At 58.5% G+C, this 26726-nt stretch overlaps 2 protein-coding genes across 2 annotated transcripts in view; one reads left to right on the forward strand and one right to left on the reverse strand.

The window, feature by feature from the left end:
* On the reverse strand, positions 1-13177 carry AP1M2 (adaptor related protein complex 1 subunit mu 2). Its single transcript, XM_033083790.1, is given in 16 exon segments — positions 1-78; positions 258-333; positions 1593-1693; positions 1696-1714; positions 2344-2465; positions 2468-2501; positions 2576-2647; positions 3781-3922; positions 5811-5938; positions 9376-9523; positions 10056-10186; positions 10266-10306; positions 10309-10332; positions 11202-11240; positions 11243-11357; positions 12824-13177. Coding segments are annotated over 16 exon segments (1257 nt in total). The 5' UTR covers positions 12866-13177; the 3' UTR covers positions 1-55.
* The window catches only part of SLC44A2 (solute carrier family 44 member 2), a 22956-nt gene continuing 9093 nt past the window's right edge, over positions 12864-26726 (forward strand). Inside the window, 13 exon segments of the mRNA XM_033083677.1 lie at positions 12864-12890; positions 14968-15080; positions 17715-17762; positions 19311-19384; positions 19994-20078; positions 21103-21187; positions 22652-22768; positions 22854-22914; positions 23024-23035; positions 23038-23146; positions 25117-25200; positions 25311-25384; positions 25387-25422. Coding sequence (XP_032939568.1) covers positions 12864-12890; positions 14968-15080; positions 17715-17762; positions 19311-19384; positions 19994-20078; positions 21103-21187; positions 22652-22768; positions 22854-22914; positions 23024-23035; positions 23038-23146; positions 25117-25200; positions 25311-25384; positions 25387-25422 — 925 coding nt within the window.

The raw sequence follows: 26726 nt of genomic DNA on the forward strand, positions 1-26726 counted from the left end.
TGGGGAGGGGTCCGCGGGGGTCCCTGGGGGTCGGGGGGGTCTTTGGGGGACCCCCTCAGCTGGTGCGGATTTGGTAATCTGAAAGACAGAGAGAGAGGAGGTGAGGTGGGGTTTGGGGGGTCCTGGGTGAATTTGGGGGTCTGGGGGGATTTGGGGGTCCGGGGGATTTTGGAGGTCCCGGGGGATTTGGGGGTCTGGGGGATTTTGGGGGTCTGGGGGATTTTGGGGGTCCCGGGGGGGATTTTGGGGGGACTCACCCCCGCTCTGGGTGATGTAGCGCACCCAGGGCAGCGCCTGGTACCCGCTTTTCTCGATGATCTTCATGTACCTCACCTGGGGAGGGGGGATGTGAGGGTAAAAAATCCCTCATGGGCACCCCAAAAACCCCAAAAATCCCAAAATCCCACACTAGAAACCCCAAAACCTCCCCTAAATCCCCAAAATCCCCTCCTGGACACCCCAAAACCCCCTCGAGCCACGCCAAAACACCCAAACCCCCCAAAATCCCCTCCTGGGCAAATCAAAACCCCCAAAAACCCAAAATCCCATCCTAGAAACCCCCAAAACCCTCCAAAAATCCCACTCTGGAAACCCCAAAACCCCCCAAAATCCCCTCCCGGACACCCCAAACCCCCCAAAATCCCCTCCCTGGACACACCCAAACCCCCTCGAGCCCCCCTAAACCCCCAAAACCCCCAAAATCTCCTCCTGAACACCCCAAAATCCCCAAAACCCCCCAAAATCCCATACCTAGAACCCCAAAACCCCCAAATCCCCTCCTGGGCACCCAAAACCCCCCAAATCCCCTCCTGGGCACCCAAAACCCCCAAAACCCATCCTGGAAACCCCAAAACCCCCCAGCATCTCCTCCCAGACCCCCCAGACCCCTCAAACCCCCCAAAATCCCCTCTCGGGCACCCCAAAACCCCCCAAAATCCCATCCTAGAAACCCAAAACCCCCCAAAATCCGCTCCTGGACACCCCAAAATCCCCCCAAATCCCCCAAATCCCATCCTAGAAACCCCAAAACCCCCCAAAAACCCCAAAATCCCATCCTGGACACCCCAAACCCCCCTAAAATCCCCAAAATCCCACCCTAGAAACCCCAAAATCCCCCAAAATCCCTCCCCGGACACCCAAAACCCCCCAAAATCCCTCCTGGACACCCCAAAACACCCAAAAATCCCACCCTAGAAAACCCAAAACCCCCTAAAATCCCATCCTAGAAACCCCAAAACCTCCCCAAACTCCCCAAAATCCCATCCTGGAAACCCCAAACCCCCAGCATCTCCTCCCAGACCCCCTCAAACCCCCCAAAATCCCCTCTCGGGCACCCAAAACCCCCCAAAATCCCCTCCTGGACACACCCAAACCCCCTCGAGCCCCCCTAAAAACCCCCCAAAACTCCCCAAAATCCCCTCCCTGACACCCCAAAACCCTAAAATCCCATCCTGGAAACCCCAAACCCCCAAATTCCCCCCTAAACCCCCCAAAACCCCCCCAAAATCCCCTCCTGAACACCCCAAACCCCCCGTACCCCACCCCCGACCCCCCCCACCCCTCGGAGCCCCCTCCCCATCTCCCCCGCCCACCTGGATGCCGGACACGGTGAAATAGGGGATCTCGAATCTCACGGCGATCGGGGTCTCCCCTCCCTCCTCCTTCTCCACGCTGGGCAGCCCGAAGTGGGCTGCATCAGATGCTCCTTCCCCCCCTGCGACCCCCAGAGCGGCTCGTGGGGACCCCGGGGACACCCCAACATTTGGGGAGGGGTCTGGGGGGTCTCGGGGGGAAGGATTTGATCCAACAGCGGCTCGTGGGGACCCCCAAGGACACTCCAGATTTGGGGAGGGGTCTCGGGGTCTCAGGGGGGAGGATTTGATCCAACAGCGGCTCGTGGGGACACCCCCAGATTTGGGGAGGGTCTCACCGGGAAGGATTTGCTGCTCCTTCCCCCCCTACGACCCCCAGAACGGCTCGTGGGACCCCCAAGGACCCCCCAACATTTGGGGAGGGGTCTCGGGGGGAAGGATTTGATCCAACAGCGGCTCGTGGGGACCCCCAGGGACACCCCAACATTTGGGGAGGGGTCTCGGGGGGGAAGGATTTGATGCTCCTTGACCCCAGAACGGCTCGTGGGGACCCCCAGGGACACCCCCAGATTTGGGGAGGGGTCTCACCGGAAGGATTTGCTGCTCCTTCCCCCCCACACCCCCAGAACGGCCCGTGGGGACCCCCCAGAATTTGGGGAGGGTCTCACCGGAAGGATTTGATGTTCCTTGACCCCCAGAACGGCCCGTGGGGACCCACAGGGGACACCCCAGAATTGGGGAGGGGTCTCACCGGGAAGGATTTGATGCTCCAGATCAACACGTTCCGTTCCGGGACGTACCGAGCCGAGCCCACCGTGGTTTTGAATTTGGGCGAATCGGCGTCGCTGGGCACGGGCACGGAAATCTCCACCCGTTGGCCACCGATTGCTTCTTGAACTGACCCTTGGCCTGGGGAGGGGTCGCGGGGGGTCAGGGGTGTTTGGGGAGGGGGCGTTGAGGGGGGAGGGGGCGTCCGGAGTCACCTTGACCATGATTTCCACGCGGCTGTGGGAGAATTTCTCGATGATGGATTCGATCCAGATGAGCGGTTTGACCTGGGGGGGGGTCCGGGGGGCTTCAGAAACTCGTGGGGGGGTCGTGGATACACGGGGAAGGGGGGTGGAAATGTGGGGAGGGGTCGTAGCCACCAAAGAGGGGTCACAACCCCACAGAGAGGGGTCCCAGCCCCACATTTTGGGGTCCCACCCTCACGGGGGTCTTCAGAACCCGTGGGAGGGGTCGGGGTACAGGGAAAGGGGGGTGGAAATGTGGGAGGGGTCGCAGCACCATAGAGGGTCAGAAACCCCCAGGAGGGGTCAGAAACCCCACAAAAAGGGGTCCAGCCCCAGAGTTGGGGGTCTCAGCCCCTCACGGGGGTCCAGCACCCGTGGGAGGGGGCGTGGGTACACGGGAAAGGGGGGTGGAAATGTGGGGAGGGGTCGCAGCCACCATTGAGGGGTCCCAGCCCCCTAGAGGGGTCACAATCCCACAGGGGGTCCCAGCCCCCCAAAAAGGGGTCCCAGCCCCTCACGGGGGTCTTCAGAACCCGTGGGGGGGGGTCGTGGGTACATGGGGAGGGGGTGGAAATGTGGGAGGGGTCGTAGCCACCATAGAGGGGTCAGAAACCCCCAGGAGGGGTCTCAGCCCCACAAAAAGGGGGTCCCAGCCCCTCACGGGGGTCTCCAGTACCCGTGGGGGGGGTCGTGGATACACGGGAAAGGGGGGTGGAAATGTGGGGAGGGGTCGCAGCCACCATAGAGGGGTCACAAACCCCATTGAGGGGGTCTCAGCCCCATAGAGAGGGGTCCCAGCCCCTCAAGGGGGTCTCCAGTACCCGTGGGGGGGGGCGTGGGTACACGGGAAAGGGGGTGGAAATGTGGGGAGGGGTCGCAGCCACCATAGAGGGGTCACAACCCTCCCATAGAGGGGTCACGACCCCATTGAGGGGTCCCAAACCCCACAAAAAGGGGTCCCAGCCCCCCAGAAGGGGTCCAATCCCACAGGAGGGGTCCCAGCCCCACAATTGAGGGTCCCAGCCCCAGGTGAGGGGTCCCAGCCCCACAATTGAGGGTCCCAGCCCCACAAAGAGGGGTCCCAGCCCCCAGGTGAGAGCCCCAGCCCCCCAGATTGAGGGTCCCAGCCCCCCAGAAAGGGGTCCCAGCCCCCAGGGCGGGGGTCCCGGCCCCACCTGGGTGTGCAGGCGGTAGGACATGAGCTCGAAGTCGCCGTCGGGGGGGATGAAGGAGATGGTGCGGTCGTTGTCGAAGCGGGACAGACGGACGCACTGGTGGAACTTCACGTCCTCCAGCTCCACGACTTGTTCTTCCCCCCTGGCGGGGAGTGGGGGGGATCAGGGGGGGCCGGGGGGTTCAGGGGGGGTTTCAGGGGGCTCAGGGTGTTCAGGGGGTTTCAGGGGGGTTCAGAGGGAGCTGAGGAGGGGCTCAGGGGGGATCAAGAGGGGCTCAGAGGGGTTTCAGGGGGGCTCAGGGGGTCCAGGGGTGCTCAGGGGGATTTCAGGGGGTCAGGGGTGCTCAGGGGGATTTCAGGATGGGATCAGAGAGATTTCAGGGAGCTGAGAGGATTTCAGAGGTGTTCAGGGGGCTCAGAGGGATTTCAGAGGGGTTTCAGGGGGGTCCAGGGTGCTCAGCAGATTTCAGGGGGGCTCAGAGAGGTTTCAGGGGTGTTCAGGGGGGCTCAGGAGGGGATCAAGAGCGGCTCAGAGGGGTTTCAGGGGGCTCAGGGGGGTTTCAGGGATGTTCAGAGGGCTCAGAGGGGTTTCGGGGGGGTTGAGAGGGGCTCAGGGTGGCTCAGGGGGATTTCAGAGTTGTTTAGGGGTGTTCAGGGATGCTCAGAGAGATTTCAGGGGTGTTCAGTGGGCTCAGAGGGGTCTCAGGGGGCTCAGAGGGATTTCAGGGGTCTCAGGGGTGCTCAGGGAGGGGTCAGAGGTGTTCAGGGGGGTCCAGGGGTGCTCTGGGGGAGTTCAGAGGGGTTTCAGGGGTGCTCAGGGTATTCAGAGGTGCTCAGGGCGGTTTCAGGGGGTGTTCAGGGGGCTCAGAGGTGTTCAGAGGTGTTCAGGGGGGTCCAGGGATGCTCAGAGGGGTTTCAGGGGGGCTCTGAGGGATTTCAGGGGAGTTCAGGGGTTGTTCAGAGGGCTCTCAGAGGGGTCTCAGGGGGGGCTCAGAGGGGTCTCAGGGGTTGTTCAGGGGGTCAGGGGCTCTCAGTGGGTGCTCAGAGGTGTTCAGGTTGGCTCAGGGGGCTCAGAGAGGTTTCAGGTGGCTCGGGGGGGTTCAGGAGGGCTCTGAGGGGTCTCAGGGGCTCTCAGAGGGGTCCCAGGGTGCTCAGGAGAGGTTCGGGGGTGTTCAGGTTGGCTCAGGGTGTTCAGAGGGATTTCAGGGGGTCCAGGGGGGGATCAGAGGGGTTTCAGGGTGTTCAGGGATTGTTCAGGGGGTCCAGGGGCTCTCAGGGGGTGCTCAGAGGTGTTCAGGTTGGCTCAGGGGGGTTCAGGAGGGGCTCAGAGGGATTTCAGAGGTGTTCAGGGGCTCTCAGGGGGCTCAGAGGGATTTCGGGGGGATAGAGGGGTTTCAGGGGATGTTCAGAGATGTTCAGGTTGGCTCACGGGGCTCTCAGAGGTGTGTTCAGGGGCTCTCAGGGTGGTCTCATGGGTTCAGGGGTTGTTCAGGGGGTCCGGGGGGTCTCAGGTGTTGTTCAGGGTTGTTCAGGGGTCCAGGGTGCTCAGGGGATTTCAGGGGGGCTCAGAGGGGTCTCAGGGGTTGTTCAGGATTCAGGGGTCTCAGGGGTTGTTCAGGGGTTGTTCAGGGGCTCTCAGGGGTTGTTCAGGGGCTCAGAAGGATTTCAGGGGGGTCTCAGGGGCTCTCAGGGTGGTCTCAGGGGGTCTCAGGGGTTGCTCAGGGGGTCCAGGGGGGGTCTCAGGGTTGTTCAGGGGGTCTCATGGGAGTTCAGGGGTTGTTCAGGGGTCCAGGGGTGTCAGGGATTTCAGGGGGCTCAGGGAGGGATTTCAGGGTGTTCAGGGGTTGTTCAGAGGGCTCTCAGGGTGGTCTCAGGGGTTGTTCAGGGGGTCCAGGGGCTCTCAGTGAGTGCTCAGAGGGTTCAGGTTGGCTGGCTCTCAGGGGTTGTTCAGGGGGTCTCAGGGGGCTCAGAGGGATTTCAGGGGTCGTTCAGGGGGTCCAGGCCCAGCTCGCAGCCCCCTCCCGCACTCACGGCCCGTCAGCTCGAACAGGACTCGGTCGTGAGCCCACAGGCGCAGCTCGGGCATCCCCGACAGGAAAAACCTTGAGCCGGATGGTGCCCAGCACCTCGCTGAGCAGCACGGCGCCGCTGGCGCTCACCTGCGGGCGCGGAGATGGATAACGGACCGGAACCGGACGGGACAGGACCGGGACAAGAACCGAACAGGGACCGGGACCAGGACCAGGATCGGGACCAGAAGGAACCGGGACCAGAACCAAACTGGGACCAGACCAAACTGGGACCGGACAGAACCGAAACGGGACCGGGCCAGAACCGAACCGGGACCAGAACCGGGACCGGGACCAGAACCGAACCGGGACCAGAACCGAACTGGAACCGGGACCAGAAACCGGGACTGGACCAGGATCGAACCGGGACCGGGACCAGGACCAGAACCAGGACTGGGACTGAACCGAACCGGGACCGGGACAAGAACCGAAACGGGACCAGAATGGACTGGAACCGGACAGAACCGGGACCAGGAACGGAACAGAACCGAACCAAGACCGGGACCAAAACGGGACCAGAACCGAAACGGAACCAGCACCGGGACTGGGACCAGAACGGGACCGAACCGAAACGGACCGGGACTGGGACCGAACCGGAACGGGACCAAACCAGGACCAAAACAAACCGGGACCAGAAACCGAGCTGGGACCGGACCGGACCAGGACCAGAACCGGGACCGGACACCGGACCGAGACTGAACCGGAACCGGACCGGGACCAGAACCGGGACCAGAACCGAAACGGAACCAAAATGGGACTGGGACCAAACCGGGACCAGAACTGGGACAGAACAGAACTGGACCGGAACTGAACCAGACCGGGACCGGGACCAGAATGGGACCAAGAACCAGAACCGGAGGGACCAGAAATGGAACGGAATTGGGACCAGAACCGAACAGGACCAGGACCAGAACCGGCACAGCTGCCTCGGCACCGGCTCCATCCTCACCCAACCCAATCCTCACCCCCATCCAACCCCAATCCTCGTCCAAATTCAACCCCAATCCTCATCCCTTTCCCACCCCAATCCCTCTCCCTTTCCAACCCCAACCTCAACCCAATCCCCATCCCATCCCAATCCCACTCCTTTTCCAAACCAATCCCAATCCCTGTCCAACCCAATCCTTGCCCCATCCCAACCCCCTCTCCCTTTCCAACCCCAACTAACCCCAACCCACCCCAATCCACTCCTTTTCCAACCCCAACCTCAACCCCAACCCCATCCAACCCCAATCTCCATCCCATCCCAATCCACTCCTTTTCCAACCCCAAACCCCAATCCACCCAATCCTCATCCAAATCCAACCCCAATCCTTGCCATCCCACCCCAACCCTCTCCCTTTCCAACCCCAATCCTTATCCCCTTCTCACCCCAATCCTCCTGCCTTTCCCACCCTAAACCCCATCCCAACCCCAATCCCCATCTCACCCAATCCTAAACCCCATCCCACCCCAATCCCTCTCTCTTTCCAACCCCAATCCTCTCCCCACCCAACCCAAATCCTCATTCTCTTTCCATTCCAATCTGCATCCCCCCTCCCAAATCCTTGTCCAAATCCAACCCCAACCCCAATCCTCATCCCCTTCCCATCCAAATTCTACATCCCCTTCTCACCCAATTCTTGCCCAAATCCAACCCAAATCCTCACCCAAATCGAACCCAAATCCTCGTCCAAATCCAACCCCAATCCTTGTCCAAATACAACCTCATCCTTGTCCAAATCCAACCCCAACCCCAATCCTTGTCCCAATCCAAATCCAACCCCAAATCCTCATGCCTTTCCCACCCTAAACCCCATCCCCAACCCCAATCCCCATCCCACCCCAACTCCTCTCCCTTTCCAACCCCAATCCCACCTCAATCCTCACCCAAATCCAACCCCAATCCTCATCCAAATCCAACCCAAATCCTCATCCAAATTCAACCCAATCTTGTCCCCATCCCACCCCAATCTCCATCCCTATCCAACTCAAATCCTCATCCCCTTCCCTCCCCGATCCTCACCAAATCCAACCAATCCTCACCCAAATCCAACCCAATCCTTGTCCCCAGCCAACCCCAATCTCCATCTCCATCCCAACCCCAATCCTCACCCGAATTCAACCCAAATCCTCATCCCCTTCCATCCCAAATCCTCATCCTTCCCATCCCAAATCTCATCCCTTCTCATCCCAGTCTTTGTCCAAATCCAACCTCAATCCTCACCCCCTTCCTTCCTAATCCTCATCCAAACCCAGCCCCAACCCCAATCCTCATTCCCTTCCCATCCCAAATTCTCACCCCTTTCCTTCCCAATCTTTGCCCCTTCCCACCCCAATCCTTGTCCAAATCCAACCCCACCCAAATCTCATCCCACCCCAATCCCTCTCCCTTTCCAACCCCAACCTCAACCCCAATCCCCATCCTTCCCCAATCCTCACCCAAATCCAACCCCAATCTCCATCCCTACCCAACCCCAATCCCAGTCCCTTTCCAATCCCAACCCCAATCCCATCCAACCCCAATCCCCATCCCATTCCAACCCAATTCCCATCCCTACCAATCCCCATCCAACCCCAAACCCCATCCCACCCCAACCCCTCTCCTTTCCAATCCCAATCCCAATCCAACCCCATCCCACTTTTTCCAACCCCAATCTCCATCCAACCCCAATCCCACCTCAATCCTAAACCCCATCCCACCCCAACCCCTCTCCCTTTCCAACCCAAACCCCATCCCATCCCAACCCTTACCCAAATCCAACCCAAATCCTCACCAAATTCAACCCCCAATCCTCATCCCTTGCCCCACCCAACCCCTCTCCCTTTCCAACCCAATCTCATCCCTACCCAACCCCAATCCTCACCCAAATCCAACCCAAATCCTTGTCCAAATCCACCCCAATCCTCACCCAAATCCAACCCAATCCTTGTCCCCATCCCACCCCAATCCTCATCCAAATCCAACCCCAATCTTCATCCAAATCCAACCCCAATCCTTGTCCAATCCAACCCCAATCCTCATCCAAATTCACCCCCAATCTTCATCCAAATTCAACCCCAATCCTCACCCCCTTCCTTCCCCAATCCTTGTCAAATCCAACCCCAATCCTTGTCCCCATCCAACCCAATCTCCATCTCCATCCCACCCCAATCCTCACCCAAATTCAACCCAAATCCTCACCCCATTCCACCCAAATCCTTGTCCAAATCCAACCCCAATCCTGATTCAAATCCCACCCCAATCTTTATCCCTTTCCCACCCCAGTCCCTCTCCTTTTCCAGCCCCAATCTCCATCCCTATCCAGCCCAAATCCTTGTCCCCTTCCCACCCCAATCCTTCTCCAAATCCAACCCCAATCCTCATCCAAATCCAACCCCAATCCTCATGCCTTTCCCACCCTAAACCCCATCCAAACCCCATCCCACCCCAATCCCACTCCTTTTCCAACCCCAAACCCCATCCCACCCCAACCCTTACCCAAATTCAACCCCAATCCTTGTCCCCATTCAACCCAATCCCAATCCCAACCCCACTCCCCCCTCACCAGCAGGTTGACGGCCTCGATGACGTCGATGAACACCTCGTTCTTCTTGTAGCGGATCCCCTCGGAGCGCCAGGACACGGCGTTGGTCACCGTGGTGGGCACGCGCGATTTCCCCGTGTCCAGCTTGGCCCCCTCCTGGGTGATGTACCTGGGGAGGGGTCAGGGGGGTCAAAAATACCAAAAATAGACCAGCCCAAACTTTGGGCTGCGTTAACTTCCTTAGTTTTGTAATTAAAATAATTTAGGTGATTATTTAGGTGATTATTCGGTTTCATCCCTGCCAAAACCAGCGGTCAATCTGAATAAATAAATCGTGGTTTCATCACTGCAATTCCACCCAAAAATTCAGATTTAAGATTTGCACTCGGTCAGTTGGACTGTTTCATCACTGCAATTCCACCAAAAAATTCAGATTTAAGATTTGCAGTTGGACTGTTTCATCACTGCAATTCCACCCAAAATTCAGATTAAGATTTGCAGTTGGACTGTTTCATCGCTGCAATTCCACTCTGAACACCAAAAATTCAGATTTAAGATTTGCACTCGGTCAGTTGGACTGTTTACCTAAATTTTGAAGGGTGGGTGGAATTTTGAAGGGAATCCCGGGGATAAACAGGAATTTCAGGAATTTCAGGAATTTCAGGGATTTCAGGGATTTCAGGACCCCTCCCCACACTCACTCCTGCAGGATTTTGCTGTCCGTGGTCTGGGGGAACCCGAAATCCATCAGCTCGTCCAGCAGCTCGTAGATCACCACGAAGTTGTCGCGGATGCTCTCCTCCTCCAGCTCCTTGAAATACTCGGAGAACACCTGGGGAGGGTCTCAGCGCCTCTGGGAGACCCCCACCCTCCGTCAGGGCGGCCCCCAGACCCTCAGGGACCCCACTCACCTCCACCACCTTGTAGAGGAAGGAGAACACCAGGGAGGCGTTGCCGTCTTCCTGGTGACGGCCACCACTGGGGAGGGGGCGTCAAGGAAAATGGGGGGGGTCTCGGGGATGGGGAGGGGTCTCAGAGGGGTGCCAGGGGTGGGGAGGGGTCACAGAGGGGTCCTGGGGGATCCCTGGGAATGGGGAAGGGTCCCAGGGAGGTGCCAGGGATGGGGAGGGGTCCTGGAGGGGTCCTGGGGGGTCCGGGGCCTGGGGGGGGTCTCGGGGATGGGGAGGGGTCCTGAGGGGTGCCAGGGGGTGGGGAGGGGTCACAGAGGGGTCCCTGGGGAAGGGAGGGGTCCCGGGGATGGGGAGGGGTCCCGGGGTGTCCCAGGGGTGGGGAGGGGTCCCAGGGGATGGGGAGGGGTCCCGGAGGTGGGGAGGGGCCCCAGAGGGGTCCCTGGGGCTGGGGAGGGGTCCCGGGGGTGTCCCAGGCTGGGGAGGGGTCCCAGGGGATGGGGAGGGGTCCCGGAGGTGGGGAGGGGCCCCAGAGGGGTCCCTGGGGCTGGGGAGGGGTCCCCAGGATGGGGAGGGGTCCTGGGAGGTTCCCCAGGGATGGGGAGGGGTCTCAGGGATGGGGAGGGGTCCCGGGGGGTTCCCCAGGCTGGGGAGGGGTCTCAGGGCTGGGGAGGGGTCCCAGGGGGGTCCTGGGTTGGGAAGGGGTCCCGGGGGTGTCCCAGGCTGGGGGGGTCCCAGGGGTTCCCCAGGGATGGGGAGGGGTCTCGGGGCTGGGGAGGGGTCCCTAGGGATGGGGAGGGGTCTCGGGGCTGGGGAGGGGTCTCGGGGCTGGGGAGGGTCCCGGGCTGAGGAGGGGTCCCGGGCTGGGGAGGGGTCCCAGGGAGGGTTCCCCAAGCTGGGGAGGGGTCTGAGGGTTGGGGAGGGGTCCCGGGGGGATGCAGTAGAGGTTGGCGTGTTTGATCCACAGGAAGTGCACGGGCCGTGCCTCAGCACCGGGCTCAGCGCCCCCTCCTCCTCCCGCTGCTGCAGGACCCCCAGGAAGTTCTCGATCGCCCCCAGACCCACGTCCCCCTTGTAGTTCCGGCTGATCAGCGGCTGGGGGAGGTGGGAATGAAGGGGTTAAAAACGGGGAGACCCCCGCCCCAAACCGCGGGGTCACGGGGGTCACCGGCGCTGACCTTGGGTGACCTTTAGGGACAGCGGGGTGACCCCAGAGACCCCCAGGGGAGGGGTCACAGGTCGAGACCCCCCCCAAAAAACCCCTGGGGGTCACCAGCAGTGACCTCGTGTGACCTTTAGGGACACCTGAGTGACCCCAGCTCGGAGTGACCCCCGGGGGAGGGGTCACGCTGGAGAACCCCCCCAAAAAATCCTGGGGGTCACCGGCAGTGACCTTGTGTGACCTTAGGGACACAGGGGACACCGAGGTGACCTTTAGGGACACCTGAGTGACCCCAGCTCGGACACCTGAGTGACCCCAGCGACCCCCGGGGGGGTTTGGGGACATGGTGGCGAGGTGGGGGAGGGGTCACACGTGGACAACCCCCCCAAAAAACCCCTGGGGGTCACCAGCGCTGACCTTGTGTGACCTTTAGGGACACAGGGGACACCTGAGTGACCCCAGCTCGGACACCTGAGTGACCCCAGCCCGGACACCTGAGTGACCCCAGCGACCCCCGGGGGGGTTTGAGGTGATGGTGACGATGTGGGGGAGGGGTCACACGTGGAGAACCCCCCCAAAAATCGCTGAGGGTCACCAGCAGTGACCTTGTGTGACCTTTAGGGACAGAGGGGACACCGGGGTGACCCCAGCCCGGACACCCGAGTGACCCCCCGGGGGAGGGGTCACACCTGGAGAACCCCCCCAAAAATCCCCTGGGGTCACCGGCACTGACCTCGAGTGACCTTTAGGGACAGAGGGGTGATCCCAGCTCGGACACCTGAGTGACCCGGGGGAGGGGTCACAGGTGGAGACCCCCCCCAAAAAATCCCTGGGGGTCACCAGCACTGACCTCAGGTGACCTTTAGGGACAGAGGGGACACCTGAGTGACCCCAGCCCGGACACCTGAGTGACCCCCGGGGGAGGGGTCACACCTGGAGAACCCCCCAAAAAAACCCCTGGGGGTCACCAGCGCTGACCTTGTGTGACCTTTAGGGACAGAGGGGACACCGAGGTGACCCCAGCTCGGACACCTGAGTGACCCCCGGGGGGTTTGGGGTGATGGTGACGTGGATGGGGGAGGGGTCACACCTGCAGAACCCCCCAAAAAATCCCCTGGGGGTCACCAGCACTGACCTCAGGTGACCTTTAGGGACAGAGGGGACACCGGGGTGACCCCAGCCCGGACACCTGAGTGACCCCAGCCCGGACACCTGAGTGACCCCAGTGACCCCCGGGGGGTTTTGGGGACATGGTGACGTGGATGGGGGAGGGGTCACACCTGCAGAACCCCCCCAAAAATCCCCTGGGGGTCACTGCACTGACCTCGAATGACCTTTAGGGACAGAGGGGACACCGAGGTGACCCCCGTGGGTGGGTGGGCGCTGGGCGGGGTCTCACCTTGCCCTTGAGGTCCAGGATGAAGATCGCGGACGCGGCCATGGCGGCTCCTTTGTCACCTGCCCAGGTGAGTGGGTGGGGTCACACCTGCCCAGGTGAGCGGCCTTAAAGGGGACGGGTCCCACCCCAAACCCCCTCCCCAAAAACAACACGGGGGTCTCACCCCCCACTCGGGACCCCTCACGGGGGGGTTGTGAGCTCCTCCGGGCCAGCCCTGCGGATTTGGGGTGGGGGGCGTGCGGTGGGACCCCCCCCCAAATTGTTCTAAAGTTTGGGGTTGTTTTGGATGTTTGGGGGTCGCATTGTGGGAGGGGTCGTTGCGCCCCTGATTCTCCCTCCTGGGGGGGTTGTGGATTCCTCACCCTGGGGGTCGCTGCGCCCCCAGACCATTTTGGGGGGGTCTCTGTAGATCCCGACACCCCCCACTCTGTGCGACCCCCACCTGCACCCCCAGACCCCCCTGGAGAGGGTCCCTGTGACCCCTCACCCCTCTTTTTGGGGGGGTCTCCGCGCCCCCAGACCCATTTTGGGGGGTCTGTATCCCAACACCCCCCACTCTGCACGACCCCCAGACCCCCTCGGGGGTCTCTGTACCCCCAGACCCCCCCCCCCAGAGAATCCTCGCACCTCCAGACCCCCAGAATCCCCCCAAAAATCTGAGGGCATGCAATTTTGGGGACCCCCGCATTTGGGGACCCTCACATTGAGGACCCTCCACATTTGGGGACCCCCGAAATTGGGGACCCCCACATTGGAGACCCCCGCATTTGGGGACCCCCCACATTTGGGACCCCCACAATGGAGACCCTCACATTGCGGACCCCCGCATTTGAGCACCCCCACATTGGAGACCCCCAAATTGGGGACCCCACATTGGGGACCCCCCCATTTGGAGACCCCCACATTTGGGGACCCCCGCATTTGAGGACCCCAAATTGGAGACCCCCCGCACTGAGGACCCCCCAAATTGGGGACCCCCGCATTGGAGACCCCCCGCATTTTGGGACCCCCCACTTGGGGACCCCCACATTTGAGGACCCCCCCCACATTTGGGGACCCCCACATTTGAGGACCCCAAATTGGAGACCCCCACATTTGAGGACCCCAAATTGGAGACCCCCCAAATTGGAGACCCCCACATTGAGGACCCCACATTTGGGGACCCCCGTATTTGGAGACCCCCCCACATTGAGGACCCCACATTTTGGGGACCCCCGCATTTGGGACCCCCACACTGGAGACCCCCACATTTGGGGACCCCCACATTTAGGGACCCCCCACATTCTGCAGGGCCGGGGGTGGGTCTCGCATATTTTGGGGTCTCCGGGCTGTATCGGGGGTCTCGGGGTCGCCCCCTCCTCACCCGGGGGTCCCGGCAGCTCCTGGCAGAGGGAGAGACCCCCAGGAGCCCCCAAGAACCGGGACCCCCTCCCATTTTCCCCAGGTGGGGTCTCCCCCAGCCTGGCTTTGTTCCCGCAGCTCTGACATCACCGGCGGCTGGAACCGAACCGAACCGATCCGAACCGATCCGAACCGAAACCGAACCGAGGGCGGCACCGCCCCCGAGCCCTGCCCCGATCTTTGCCCCGGGGTTCGGCGGGGTCGGGCCGCGCCCCGGGGATTCCCGGTACCGGAGCCGGAACCGCTCGGTTCTCCCGGTGCCGGAATCTCTCCCACGGGGTTCTCCCGGTTCCGAACTCGGTTCCGGACTCAGTTCCGGACTCGGTTCCCCGGTGTCCCCCCACCGGTGCCCTGCCTGCTCCCCCCGGTTCTGTCCCGGTTCTGTCCCGGTTCTGCCCCCGATTCTCCCCCGGTTCTGTCCCGGGTTCTATCCCCGGTTCTGTCCCCGGTTCTGTCCTGGTTCTCCCCGGTTCTGTCTCGGTTCTGTCCCGGTTTCCCCCCGGTTCTGCCTCGGTTCTGTCCCGGTTCTGCCCCCGATTCTGTCCCGGTTCTGTCCTGGTTCTCCCCCGGTTCTGTCCCGGTTCTGTCCCAGTTCTGTCCCGGTTCTGTCCCGGTTCTCCCCCGGTTGTGCCCCACGTTCGTGCCCCCCAGAGCGGATTTTGGGGCGGGGGGCTGTGACAGAGGCGGGGTCATCTCAGCCCAGCCCAACCAAGCCCAGCCCAGCCCAGCTAAGCCCGGCCCAGCCAAGCCCGGCCCAGCCCAGCCGGCTCGGCTCGGACAGGAACGGGAGCGGCGGCGGCGGCTCCGGGGGGGTTCGGGATGGGGGGACACGGGGACAGCTACTACGGCAAGCACGGTACCGGGGGGATTTTGGGTTTTTTTTGGATTTTTGGGGCGATTTTGGGATTTTTTGGGTTTTTTTGGGGGGGCTCAGAAGCGCGGCCACCTTTGGGGGCTCGTCCTGGCGGGTCTGGGGGCGATTCAGGGGGTCCCCGCGGGTTGGGGGCGGCTCGGGGGGGAATTTGGGGAGGGGTCGGGAAGAGAAGGAAGGAGCGGAAAAAACAAAAAAAAAAAAAACAAACCCGAAAATGGGCGGAAAACGGGGCAGGAAAAGGGCGAAGGAAAACGAAAGCAAAAGCGGCCGCGCCCGGGCGGGGGGTTCGGGGGGTTCGGGGGGTTCGGGGGGGTTCGGGGGATTTGGGGAGGGGGTTCGGGTTCCGGTTCGGTTTTTGGGGTGGAGAGGCCGCGGGGTTTTGGGGCCGCCCCTCCCTTCCAGGCACGGAACCGGCCCGACGGCCGCGCTCCCAAACCGGCCCCGGCGCGTCTGGGGCGGCTCCGGCGGTTCTGGGACCGGTTCTGGGGGTTCTGGGGGTCCTGGGGGGGTTCTGGGGCAGTTCTGAGGCGGTTCTGGGTCAGTTCTGGGGGGATCTGGGGGGGTTCTGGGGCGGTTTTGGGGGTTCTGGGGCGGCCTTGACGGTTTGGGGCCGGTTTTGGGCCGGTTCTGGGGCAGTTCTGAGGCGTTTCTGAGGCGGTTTTGGGGCGGTTCTGGTCCCGTTCCGGCGGTTCTGGGGGGGTTCTGGGGGGATCTGGGCCGGTTTTGGGGCGGTTCTGGGGCCTTCAGGAGCGGCCCCGGCGGTTTTGGGGCCGGTTCTGGGCCGGTTCCGGCGGTTCTGGGGTGGTTTGGGGGGGTTCAGGAGCGGCCCCGGCGGTTTTGGGGCGGTTCTGAGGGTTCTGGGGGTTCTGGGGCAGTTTTGAGGCGGTTTTGGGCCGGTTCTGGTCCCGTTCCGGCGGTTCTGGGGGGGTTCTGGGGGGGATCTGGGCCGGTTTTGGGGCGGTTCTGGGGCCTTCAGGAGCGGCCCCGGCGATTTTGGGCCGGTTCTGGTCCTGTTCCGGCGGTTCTGGGGCAGTTCTGAGGCGTTTCTGAGGCGGTTTTGGGAGTTCTGGGGCGGTTTTGGGGCGGTTCTGGGCCGGTTCTGGGGGGGATCTGAGGCGGTTCTGGGGCGGCCCCGGCGGTTTTGGGGCCGGTTCTGGGCCGGTTCCGGCGGTTCTGGGGTTCTCGGGGGGTTCTGGGCGGTTCTGGTCCGGTTCTGGGGGTTCTGGAGGGATCTGGGGGGTTCAGGAGCGGCCCCGGTGGTTTTGGGGCGGTTCTGGTCCGGTTCCGGCGGTTCTGGGGGGAATCTGGGGCGACTCCGGCGGTTTTGGGGGGTTCAGGAGTGGCCCCGCGGTTTTGGGGCCGGTTCTGGTCCGGTTCTGGGGGTTCTGGGCAGTTCTGAGGCGGTTTTGGGGCGGTTCTGGGCCGGTTCCGGCGGTTCTGGGGGGGATCTGGGGGGTTCAGGAGCAGCCCCGGCGGTTTTGGGGCGGTTCTGGGCCGGTTCTGGGGCAGTTCTGGGGGGGATCTGGGCTACTCCGGCGGTTTTGGGGCGGCCCCGGCGGTTCTGGGCCGGTTTTGGGGGTTCTGGGGCGGTTCTGAGGCGGATCTGGGAGTTCTGGGGGTTCAGGAGCGGCCCCGGCGGTTTTGAGGCGGTTTTGGGGCGGTTCCGGTTCGGTTCTTCTGGGCCGGTTCTGGGGGTGATCTGGGGCTACTCCGGCGGTTTTGGGCGGCCCCGGCGGTTCTGGGCCGGTTCTGGGGGGCTCTGGTGGTTCTGGGCCGGTTCCGGCGGTTCTGGGGCGGTTCTGGTCCGGTTCTGGGGGTTCTGGGGCGGTTTTAGGGTGATTCTGGTCCGGTTCTGAGGCGGATCTGGGAGTTCTGGGGGTTCAGGAGCGGCCCCGGCGGTTCTGGCCCAGTCCCGGCGGTTCTGGACCAGCCCCGGTGGTTTTGGGGGTTCTGGCCCGGTTCCGGCCCGGTTCTGGACCAGCCCGGCGGTTCTGGGCTCCGGGAGGGATCCCGGACTCGCTGCCGGGTTTTGCAGAGGGGAGCGAACTCCAGAACCCCAAAAAAATCCCAAAACAAACGAACCCCCCCCCAAAAAAAAACCCCACATCCCTGTGTGTGGGGGGTGCTGCGACCCCCCAAAATCCCCCAAAACCCCCCAAAATCCCCCTAAATCCCCCCCAAAATCCCCCCAAATTCCGACCCCCCCTCCCCGAGCCGCTCCCACGCTAAAAATAAAACCCTAAAAATAAAAATAAAACCCTAAAAATAAAAATAAAACCCTAAAAATAAAAATAAAAAACCCCAGAGCCTGGGGGGGCTCAGGGGGGGCTCAGGGGGGCTCGGGGGGACCCCCACCCACGCTGCCCCCTCCCCCCTTTTCCTCCCTGGGGTTTTTTGGTGTTTTTTTGGCGTTTCCTGCGGCTGTTTGGGGGTTTTTGGGGCAGGGCCACCTGTGGAAATGAGTTTTCCATGGAATCATTGTTTGTGAGAAGTTTTTTTTTATTTTTAAATTTTTTTTTAAAAGTTTTTAATTGGTTTTTCTCGTTGTGGGCAAGGAGGAGGATGAGGAGTGCCTTCCTCCCACCCCATTCCTCCTCCTCTTCTTCCTCCCCACAGGGACCCACAGAAGTATGACCCCACCTTCAAGGGGCCCATCTATGACAGGTAACACAAATTTAGGGTCCCCCAAATCCAGAACCCAAATTTAGAATCCCCCAAATCCAAATTCTCAAATCCAGAACACAAATTTAGGGTCCCCCAAATCCAAATCCCCAAATTTAGAACCCAAATTTAGGGTCCCCAAATCCAGGGTGACCAAATTTAGGATCCCTAAATTCAGGGTTCCCAAATTTAGGGTCCCCCAAATCCAAATCCCCAAATTTAGGGTCCCCAAATTTAAAATTCCCCAAATTTAGGGTCCCTAAATCGAGATCCCCAAATTTAGGATTCCCAAATTTAGTGTCCCCAAAACCATAACCCCAAAATCCAAATCCCTGAATTTAGGGTCCCCCAAATCCAAATCCTCAAATCCAGAGTGACCAAATTCAGGTCCCTAAATCCAGGGTCCCCAAATTTAGGGTCTCAAATCTAATCCCCAAATTTAGGGTCCCCAAATCCAGGGTGACAAAATTCAGGTCCCCAAATTCAGGTCCCTAAATCCATGGTCCCCAAATTTAGGGTCCCCAAATTTAGGATCCCCCAAATCCAATCCCCAAATTTAGGATTCCCAAATTCAGGTCCCTAAATCCATGGTCCCTAAATTTAGGATCCCCAAGTTTAGTGTCTCCAAATCCCAAAATCCAAATCCTCAAATTTAGTATCCCCAAACCCAGAACCCCAAAATCCAGATCCCCGAATTTAGGGTCCCCAAAATCCAGGGTGACCAAATTCAGGTCCCCAAATTCAGGTCCTTAAATCCATGGTCCCCAAATTTAGGATCCCCAAATTTAGTGTCCCCAAACCCAGAACCCCAAAATCCAAATCCCCGAATTTAGGATCCTCTAAATCCAGGGTCCTCAAATTTAGGGTTCCCAAATCCAATCCCCAAATTTAGGGTCCCCAAATCCAGGGTGACCAAATTCAGGTTCCTAAATCCATGGTCCCCAAATTTAAGATCTTCCAAATCCAATCCCCAAATTTAGAGTCCCTAAATTGAGATCCCCAAATTTAGGATCCCCAAGTTTAGTGTCCCCAAATCCAAATCCCAAATCCAAATCCTCAAATTTAGGGTCCCCAAATCCAAATCCTGAAATCCAAATCCCCAAATTTAGGATCCTCTAAATCCAGAACCCAAATTTAGGGTCTCAAATCCAATCCCCAAATTGAGGGTCCCCAAATCCAGGGTGACCAAATTCAGGTCCCCAAATTAAGGTCCCTAAATCCATGGTCCCCAAATTTAGAATTCCCCAAATTTAGTGTCCCCAAATCCAGAACCCCAAAATCCAGATCCTCAAATTTAGGATCCTCCAAATCCAGGGTCCTCAAATTTAGGGTCCCCAAGTCCAATCCCCAAATCCAGATCCCCAGACCCACAGATTTAGGGTCCCCAACCCCAAATCCCCAACCACAGACCCCCAGATTTGGGGTCCCCCCCCCAGATTTGGGGTCCCCACCCCCGGATTTGGGGTCCCCCCCCGGATTCGGGGTCCCCACCCCCCAGATTTGGGGTCCCCCACCCCCGGATTCGGGGTCCCCAACCCCCTGTCCCCCCAGGGGCTGCACGGACATCGTGTGCTGCGTGCTGCTGCTGCTCGCCATCGTGGGCTACGTGGTGGTCGGCGTGGTGGGTGCGTGCTGGGGCTGGGGAGGGGGCTCTGGGGGGCTGGGGAGGGGTCTCTGTGGGGTCTGGGGGCTCTAGGGGGTCCCTGCAGGGTCTGGGGGCTCTGGGGGGGTCTCTGTGGGGTCTGGGGGCTCTAGGGGGTCCCTGCAGGGTCTGGGGGGTCCCTGTGGGGTCCCTGCGGGGTCTGGGGGCTGCAGGGGTGTCCCTGGGGGTCCATGCAGGGTCTGGGGGCTGGGGAGGGGTCTCTGGGGGGTCTGGGGTGTCCCTATGGGGTCTGGGGTCCCTGCAGGGTCTGGGGGCTCTGGGGGGGTCCCTGCAGGGTCTGGGGGGGTCCTTGTGGGTTCTGGGGGATCCCTGTAGGGTCTGGGTCTCTGGGGGCTGCAGGGAGGTCCCTGTGGGGTCTAGGGGGTCTCTGCAGGGTCTGGGGGCTTTGGGGGGGTCCCTGTGGGGTCTGGGGTCTCTGGGGGTTCCCTGCGGGGTCTGGGGAGGGGTCCCTGGGGGATCTGGGGGGGTCCTTGTGGGGTCTGGGGGCTGGGGAGGGGTCTCTAGGGGGATCCCTGGGGGGTCCCTTTGGGTCTGGGGTCTCGGGGCCGGGGTGACCCCGCTGTGCCCCCAGCCTGGACGCACGGTGACCCCCGGAAGGTGATTCACCCCACGGACAGCCGGGGGCAGTTCTGCGGCCAGCAGGGCACCCCCAACCAGTGAGTGCCCCAAATCCCAAAATTCCTAAATCCCCAAAACCCCAAATCCTAAAATCCCAAATCCCCAAACCCCAAAATCCCCAAATCCTAAAATTCCTAAATTCCAAATCCCCAAATTCCAAATTCCCTAATTCCCTAAATCCCCAATACCCAAAATTCCTAAATCACAAATCCCCAAATCCCAAATTTCCCAAATCTCCAAATCCCAAATCCCCAAATCTCCCAAATCCCCCAAAATCCCCAAATCCCCAAAATTCCTAAATCCCCAAATCTCCCATATCCCCAAATCTCAAATTCCTCAAATCCCCCAAATCCCCTAAATCCCAAATCCCCAAATTCCCTAAATCCCAAATCCCCCAAATCCCAAATTCCCAAATCTCCAAATCCCAAAACTCCCTAAATCCCAAATCCCCTAAATCCCAAAATCCCCAAATCTCCCAAATCCCCAATTCCCAAATTCTCCAAATCCCCAAAATCCTCAAATCCTCAAACCCCCCAAATCCCAAATTGCCCAAAACCCCAAAATTCCTAAATCCCAAATCCCCAAATCCCCCAAATCCCAAATCCCCAGATCCCCCAAATCCCAAATTCCTAAGTCCCCAAATCCCAAATCCTAAAATCCCCACATCCCAAATTCCCAAATTCCCCAAACCCCAAATTTCCCAAATTTCCCAAATTCCCCAAATCGCCAAAATGCCCAAATCCCTCAAATCCCCTAAATCCCCAATTCCCTAAATCCCAAATCCCCAATCCCCAAATCCCCAATCCCCAAATCCCCTAAATCCCCAAACCCCAAAATTCCCAAATCCCAAATCCCCAGATCCCCCAAATCCCACATCCCCAATCCCAAATCCCCAAAATTCCTAAATCCCCAAATCTCCCAAATCCCAAAATCCCCAAATCCCCAAATCCCCCAAACCCAACCCCAACTCCCAAATCCCCCAATCCCCGATCCTATATCCCCCAAATCCCAAATCCCCAAATCCCCAACCCCAAATCCCCCCAATTTGGGATTTCCCTGCAGGAACAAACCCTTCCTGTTTTATTTCGACATCGTCAAGTGCGCCAGCCCGCTGGTGCTGCTGGAGTTCCAGTGCCCGACCACGCAGGTGGGGATCCCAAAATCCCAAAATCCCCCAAATCTGGGACTGGAGACCCCTCCCCTTTCTGAATCCCCCCAAAATCCGGGCCTGGAGACCCCTCCCCTTCCTGAATTTCCCCCCAAATTCCAGTGCCCGACCACGCAGGTGGGGATTCCTGAATTCCCAAAATCTGGGTCTGGAGACCCCTCCCCTTCCTGAATCCCCCAAAATCCGGCTCTGGAGCCCCCTCCCCTGGGTTTGGAATTCCCAAATTCCCCAAAATCCGGGTCTGGAGACCCCTCCCCTTCCTGAATTACCCCAAAATCCGGGTCTGGAGCCCCTTCCCCTCCTGAATCCCCCCAAAATCCGGGCCTGGAGACCCCTGCCCTGGGATGGGAATTCCCAAATTCCCAAAATCCGGGTCTGGAGACCCCTCCCCTTTCTGAATCACCCCAAAATCCAGGCCTGGAGACCCCTCCCCTGGGTTTGGATTCCTGAATTCCCCCAAATTCCAGTGCCTGACCACGCCGGTGGGAATTCCCAAATTCCCAAAATCTGAGCCTGGAGACCCCTCCCCTTTCTGAACCACCCCAAATCCGGGTCTGGAGACCCCTCCCCTGGGTTTGGAATTTCCAAATTCCCCAAATCCGGGCCTGGAGACCCCTCCCCTGGGATGGGAATTCCCAAATTCCCAAAATCCGGGCCTGGAGACCCCTCCCCTTCCTGAATTCCCCAAAATCCGGGCCTGGGGACCCCTCCCCTGTAATGGGAATTCCCAAATCCCCCAAAATCCAGGCCTGCAGCCCCCTCCCCTTCCTGAATTTCCCCCCAAATTCCAGTGCCTGACCACGCAGGTGGGAATTCCCAAATCCCCAAATCCGGGCCTGGAGACCCCTCCCCTTCCTGAATCACCCCAAAATCTGGGTCTGGAGACCCTCCCTGGGATGGGAATTCCCAAATTCTCAAAATCTGACCCTGGAGACCCCTCCCCTGGGATGGGAATTCTTGAATTCACCTTGGGATTGCTGCAGCCCCCTCCCCTGGAATTGGAACTCCTGAATCCCCTGCAGCCCCTCCCCTGGGATGGGAATTCCCAAATTCCCCAAAATCCGGGTCTGCAGCCCCCTCCCCTGGAATTCAGAATTCCCCAATCCCCCTGGAGATCCCTGCAGCCCCCTCCCCTGGAATTCTGAACTCCCCAGTCCCCCTGCAGCCCCTCCCCTGGAATTGGAACTCCTGAATCCCCCTGCAGCCCCTCCCCTGGAATTGGAACTCCTGAATCCCCCTGGGGACCCCTCCCCTGGAATTCAGCACTCCCCAGCCCCCTGCAGCCCCCTCCCCTGGAATTGGAACTCCTGAATCCCCGTGCAGCCCCCTCCCCTGGAACTCAGCACCCCCTGCAGCCCCCTCCTCTGGAATTCAGCCCCCTCCAGAGTCCCTGCAGCCCCCCCCCTGGCATTCAGCACCCCCTGCCCGTGTCCCCCCCCCCAGATCTGCGTCTCCAAGTGCCCGGACCGTTACCTGACGTTCCGCACGGCGCAGACCAACCCCGCCTCGCTCGATTATTACCGCAACTTCTGCACCCCCGAGTTCAAAAACCCCCTCAAGGTGCGTTCAGGGTGGGATCTGCTGTCCCCAGGGCTGTCCCCAGGGCTGTCCCTGCCCTGCTCATGTCCAGCTCTTGTCCCCACAGGGCGTCCTGGAGGTGCTGAGGGACAAGGAGTGTCCGGCCATGCTCATTCCCAGCACGCCGCGTACGTTCCATTAACGGCTCTTTGGGGTTTTTTGGGGTTTTTTTTTGGGTTTTTTTTGGGGTTCTGTCTGGGTTTTGTCCCAGCTGAGTTGTCCCTCCTGTGTCACCAGTGGCACGGAGATGCCTCCGGCCATCCACGCCAAGCAGGGCGTCATCATGGTGGGCAACGAGACCACCTACGACGACGGCAGCGGGCGGCGGCGCAACGTCACCGAGCTGCTGGAGGGGGCCAAGTGAGTCTGGGCTAATGAGGGTTGGGCTAATGAGGATTGGGTTAATGAGGATTGGGCTAATGAGCTTTGGGTTAATGAGCTTTGGGTTAATGAGGATTGGGCTAACGAGCTTTGGGTTAACGAGCTTTGGGTTAACGAGCTTTGGGTTAATGGGCCTTGGGTTAACAAGCTTTGGGTTAATGAGGATTGGGTTAATGAGCTTTGGGTTAACGAGCTTTGGGCTAATGGGCCTTGGGTTAACGAGCTTTGGGTTAACAGGCTTTGGGCTAATGAGCTTTGGGCTAAAGAGCCTTGGGCTACAAGGCTAACGAGCCTTGGGCTAATGGGCCTTGGGCTAACGAGCGTTGGGCTAATGAGCTTTGGGCTAATGGGCCTTGGGCTAACGAGCCTCAGGTTAAAGAGCTTTGGGCTAACGAGCCTTGGGTTAACAAGCCTTGGGCTAACAGGCCTTGGGTTACAAGGCTAGTGAGCTTTGGGCTAATGAACTTTGGGCTAATGAACTTTGGGCCACAAGGCTAACGAGCCTCAGGCTAACGAGCCTCAGGCTAACGAGCCTCGGGCTAATGAGCCTCGGGCTAATGAGCCTTGGGCTAACGAGCTTTGGGCCAATGAGCCTTGGGCTAATGAGCCTTGGGCTAATGGGCTTCAGGCTAATGAGCTTTGAGCTAACGAGCTTTGGGCTAACGAGGCTTGGGTTAATGAACTTTGGGTTAATGAACTTTGGGCTACAAGGCTAACGAGCATTGGGCTAACGAGCTTTGGGCTAATGAGCCTTGGGCTAATGAGCTTTGGGTTAATGAGCCTTGGGTTAACAGGCCTTGGGCTAACGAACTTTGGGCTAACGAGCCTTGGGCTAATGAGCCTTGGGCTAATGGGCCTTGGGCTAACGAGTTTTGGGCTAATGAGCTTTGGGCTAATGAACTTTGGCCTAATGAACTTTGGGTTACAAGGCTAACGAGCCTTGGGCTAATGAGCCTTGGGCTAACGAGCCTCAGGTTAAAGAACTTCGGGCTAACGAGCCTTGGGCTAATGAGCTTTGGGCAAACAGACCTTGGGCTACAAGACTAACGAGCTTTGGGCTAATGAACTTTGGGCTAATGAGCCTTGGGCTAACGAGCTTTGGGCTAATGAGCTTTGGGCTACAAGACTAATGAGCCTTGGGCTAAAGAGCCTTGGGCTAATGGGCCTCGGGTTAAAGAGCCTTGGGCTAAAGAGCCTCGTTAGGAGCTGCTTCATTAGCGTTCATTAGCGCTGCCTCTCCCATTTGGGGTGTGGAAAACGCTGCCATGATGAGAATGGAGCGCAGGGCTCAAAGCACACGTGAAATTTGCCGTGCAGAAACGTTGAATTCTCTGGGTTTTGGGTTCCTGTGCTGGGACTGGAGCACAGGACTCAAAGCAGACACAGAATTTGCCATGCAGAAACGTTGAATTCTCTCAGTTTTGGGGTTGCTGTGCTGGGACTGGAGCGGAGAGCTCAAAACAGACACAGAATTTTTAGAAATGTTGAATTCTCTCAGTTTTGGGGTTCCTGTGCTGGGAATGGAGCAGAGGGCTCAAAGCACACACAGAATTTTTAGAAATGTTGAATTCTCTCAGTTTTGGGGTTCCTGTGCTGGGAATGGAGCAGAGGGCTCAAAGCACACACAGAATTTTTAGAAATGTTGAATTCTCTCAGTTTTGCGGTTCCTGTCCTGGGAATGGAGCGCAGGGCTCAAAGCAGACACAGAATTTGCCGTGCAGAAACATTGAATTCTCTCAGTTTTGGGGTTCCTGTGCTGGGAGTGGAGCAGAGGGCTCAAAGCACACGTGGAATTTTTAGAAATGTTGATTCTCTCAGTTTTGGTATTCCTGTGCTGGGAATGGAGCAGAGGGCTCAAAGCAGACACAGAATTTTTAGAAACATTGAATTCTCTCAGTTTTGGTATTTTGGGGTCCCTGTCCATTTTGACATTTCCCATTCCCGCCCAGACAAGCCAACGTGGTGCTGGAGGCCCGGCAGCTGGCCATGAAGATCTTCGAGGATTACACGGTGTCCTGGTACTGGATCATCATGTGAGCACGGGGTTCTCCACATTTCCCCAATCCCACCGCGGTTTTTGGGTGCTGGGGTGGGTGACACAATTTTTGGGTGCAGGGTGATGCTCTTTGCCTTCCTCCCGCAGAGGCCTCGTCATCGCCATGCTGGCCAGCCTCATCTTCATCGTGCTGCTGCGCTTCCTGGCCGGGGTCATGGTGTGGTGATGATTGTCATGGTCATCCTGGTGCTGGGATACGGTGAGAGGGGCTGGGAGAGTCTGCCAGGGCCTTTTTTCCTGTTCCTTTTTTTCTCTGTTCCTTTTTTTCTCTGTTCCTTTTTCTCTCTGTTCCTTTTTTTCCTGTTCCTTTTTTCTTTGTTCCTTTTTTTTCTCTGTTCCTTTTTTTCTCTGTTCCTTTTTTTCCTGTTCTTTTTTTCCTGTTTCTTTTTTCCCCGTTCCTTTTTTCCCCGTTCCCTTTTTTCCTGTTCTTTTTTTTTCTCTGTTCCTTTTTTTCTCTGTTCCTTTTTTTCTCTGTTCCTTTTTTTCTCTGTTCCTTTTTTTCTCTGTTCCTTTTTTTCTCTGTTCCTTTTTTTCCCTGTTCCTTTTCCTCATTCCTTTGTTCCTTTTTTCCCGTTCCTTTTTTCCCCTGTTCCTTTTCCCAGTTCCTTTTTTCCCCCATCCCTTTTTTCCCCATCCCTTTTCCCCCATCCCTTTTTTCCTCTCCTTTTTCCCTGTTTCTTTTCCCCCCATCCCTTTTTCCCCGTTCCTTTTTCCCCCTGTTCCTTTTTTCCTGTTCCTTTTTTCTCTGTTCCTTTTTTTCCTGTTCCTTTTTTCCCCTGTTCCTTTTTTCCTGTTCCTTTTTTTCTCTGTTCCTTTTTTCTCTGTTCCTTTTTTTCCTGTTCCTTTTTTCCCCTGTTCCTTTTTTTCCGTTCCTTTTTTCTTCCTGTTCCTTTTTTTCCTGTTCCTTTTTTCCCATTTCTTTTCCCCCCATCCCTTTTTTTCCTGTTCCTTTTTTCTTCCTGTTCCTTTTTTTCCTGTTCCTTTTTTCCCATTTCTTTTCCCCCATCCCTTTTTTTCCTGTTCCTTTTTTTCCTGTTCCTTTTTTTCCCTGTTCCTTTTTTTCCCTGTTCCTTTTTTTCCCTGTTTCTTTTTTTCCCTGTTTCTTTTTTTCCCTGTTTCTTTTTTTCCCTGTTTCTTTTTTTCCTCTTCCTTTTTTTCCCTCTTCCTTTTTTTCCCTCTTCCTTTTTTTCCTCTTCCTTTTTTTCCTCTTCCTTTTTTCCTCTTCCTTTTTTCCTCTTCCTTTTTTTCCTCTTCCTTTTTTTCCTCTTCCTTTTTTCCCTCTTCCTTTTTCCCTGTTCCTGTTTTCCCCATCCCTTTTTTCTCCATTTCCTCCATTCTTTTTCCCCTGTTCTTTTTTTCTCCCATTCTTTTTTTTCCCATCCCTTTTCCCCCTGTTCCTTTTTTCCCCATTCCCTTTTTTCCTTCTTCCTTTTTTCCCTGTTCCTTTTCCCCCATTCCCTTTTTCCCCTATTCCTTTTTTTCCCATTCCCTTTTTTCCTCATT

The sequence above is a fragment of the Catharus ustulatus genome, chromosome 33, assembly GCF_009819885.2.
Source record: "Catharus ustulatus isolate bCatUst1 chromosome 33, bCatUst1.pri.v2, whole genome shotgun sequence".
Classification (NCBI taxonomy): Eukaryota; Metazoa; Chordata; class Aves; order Passeriformes; family Turdidae; genus Catharus; species Catharus ustulatus.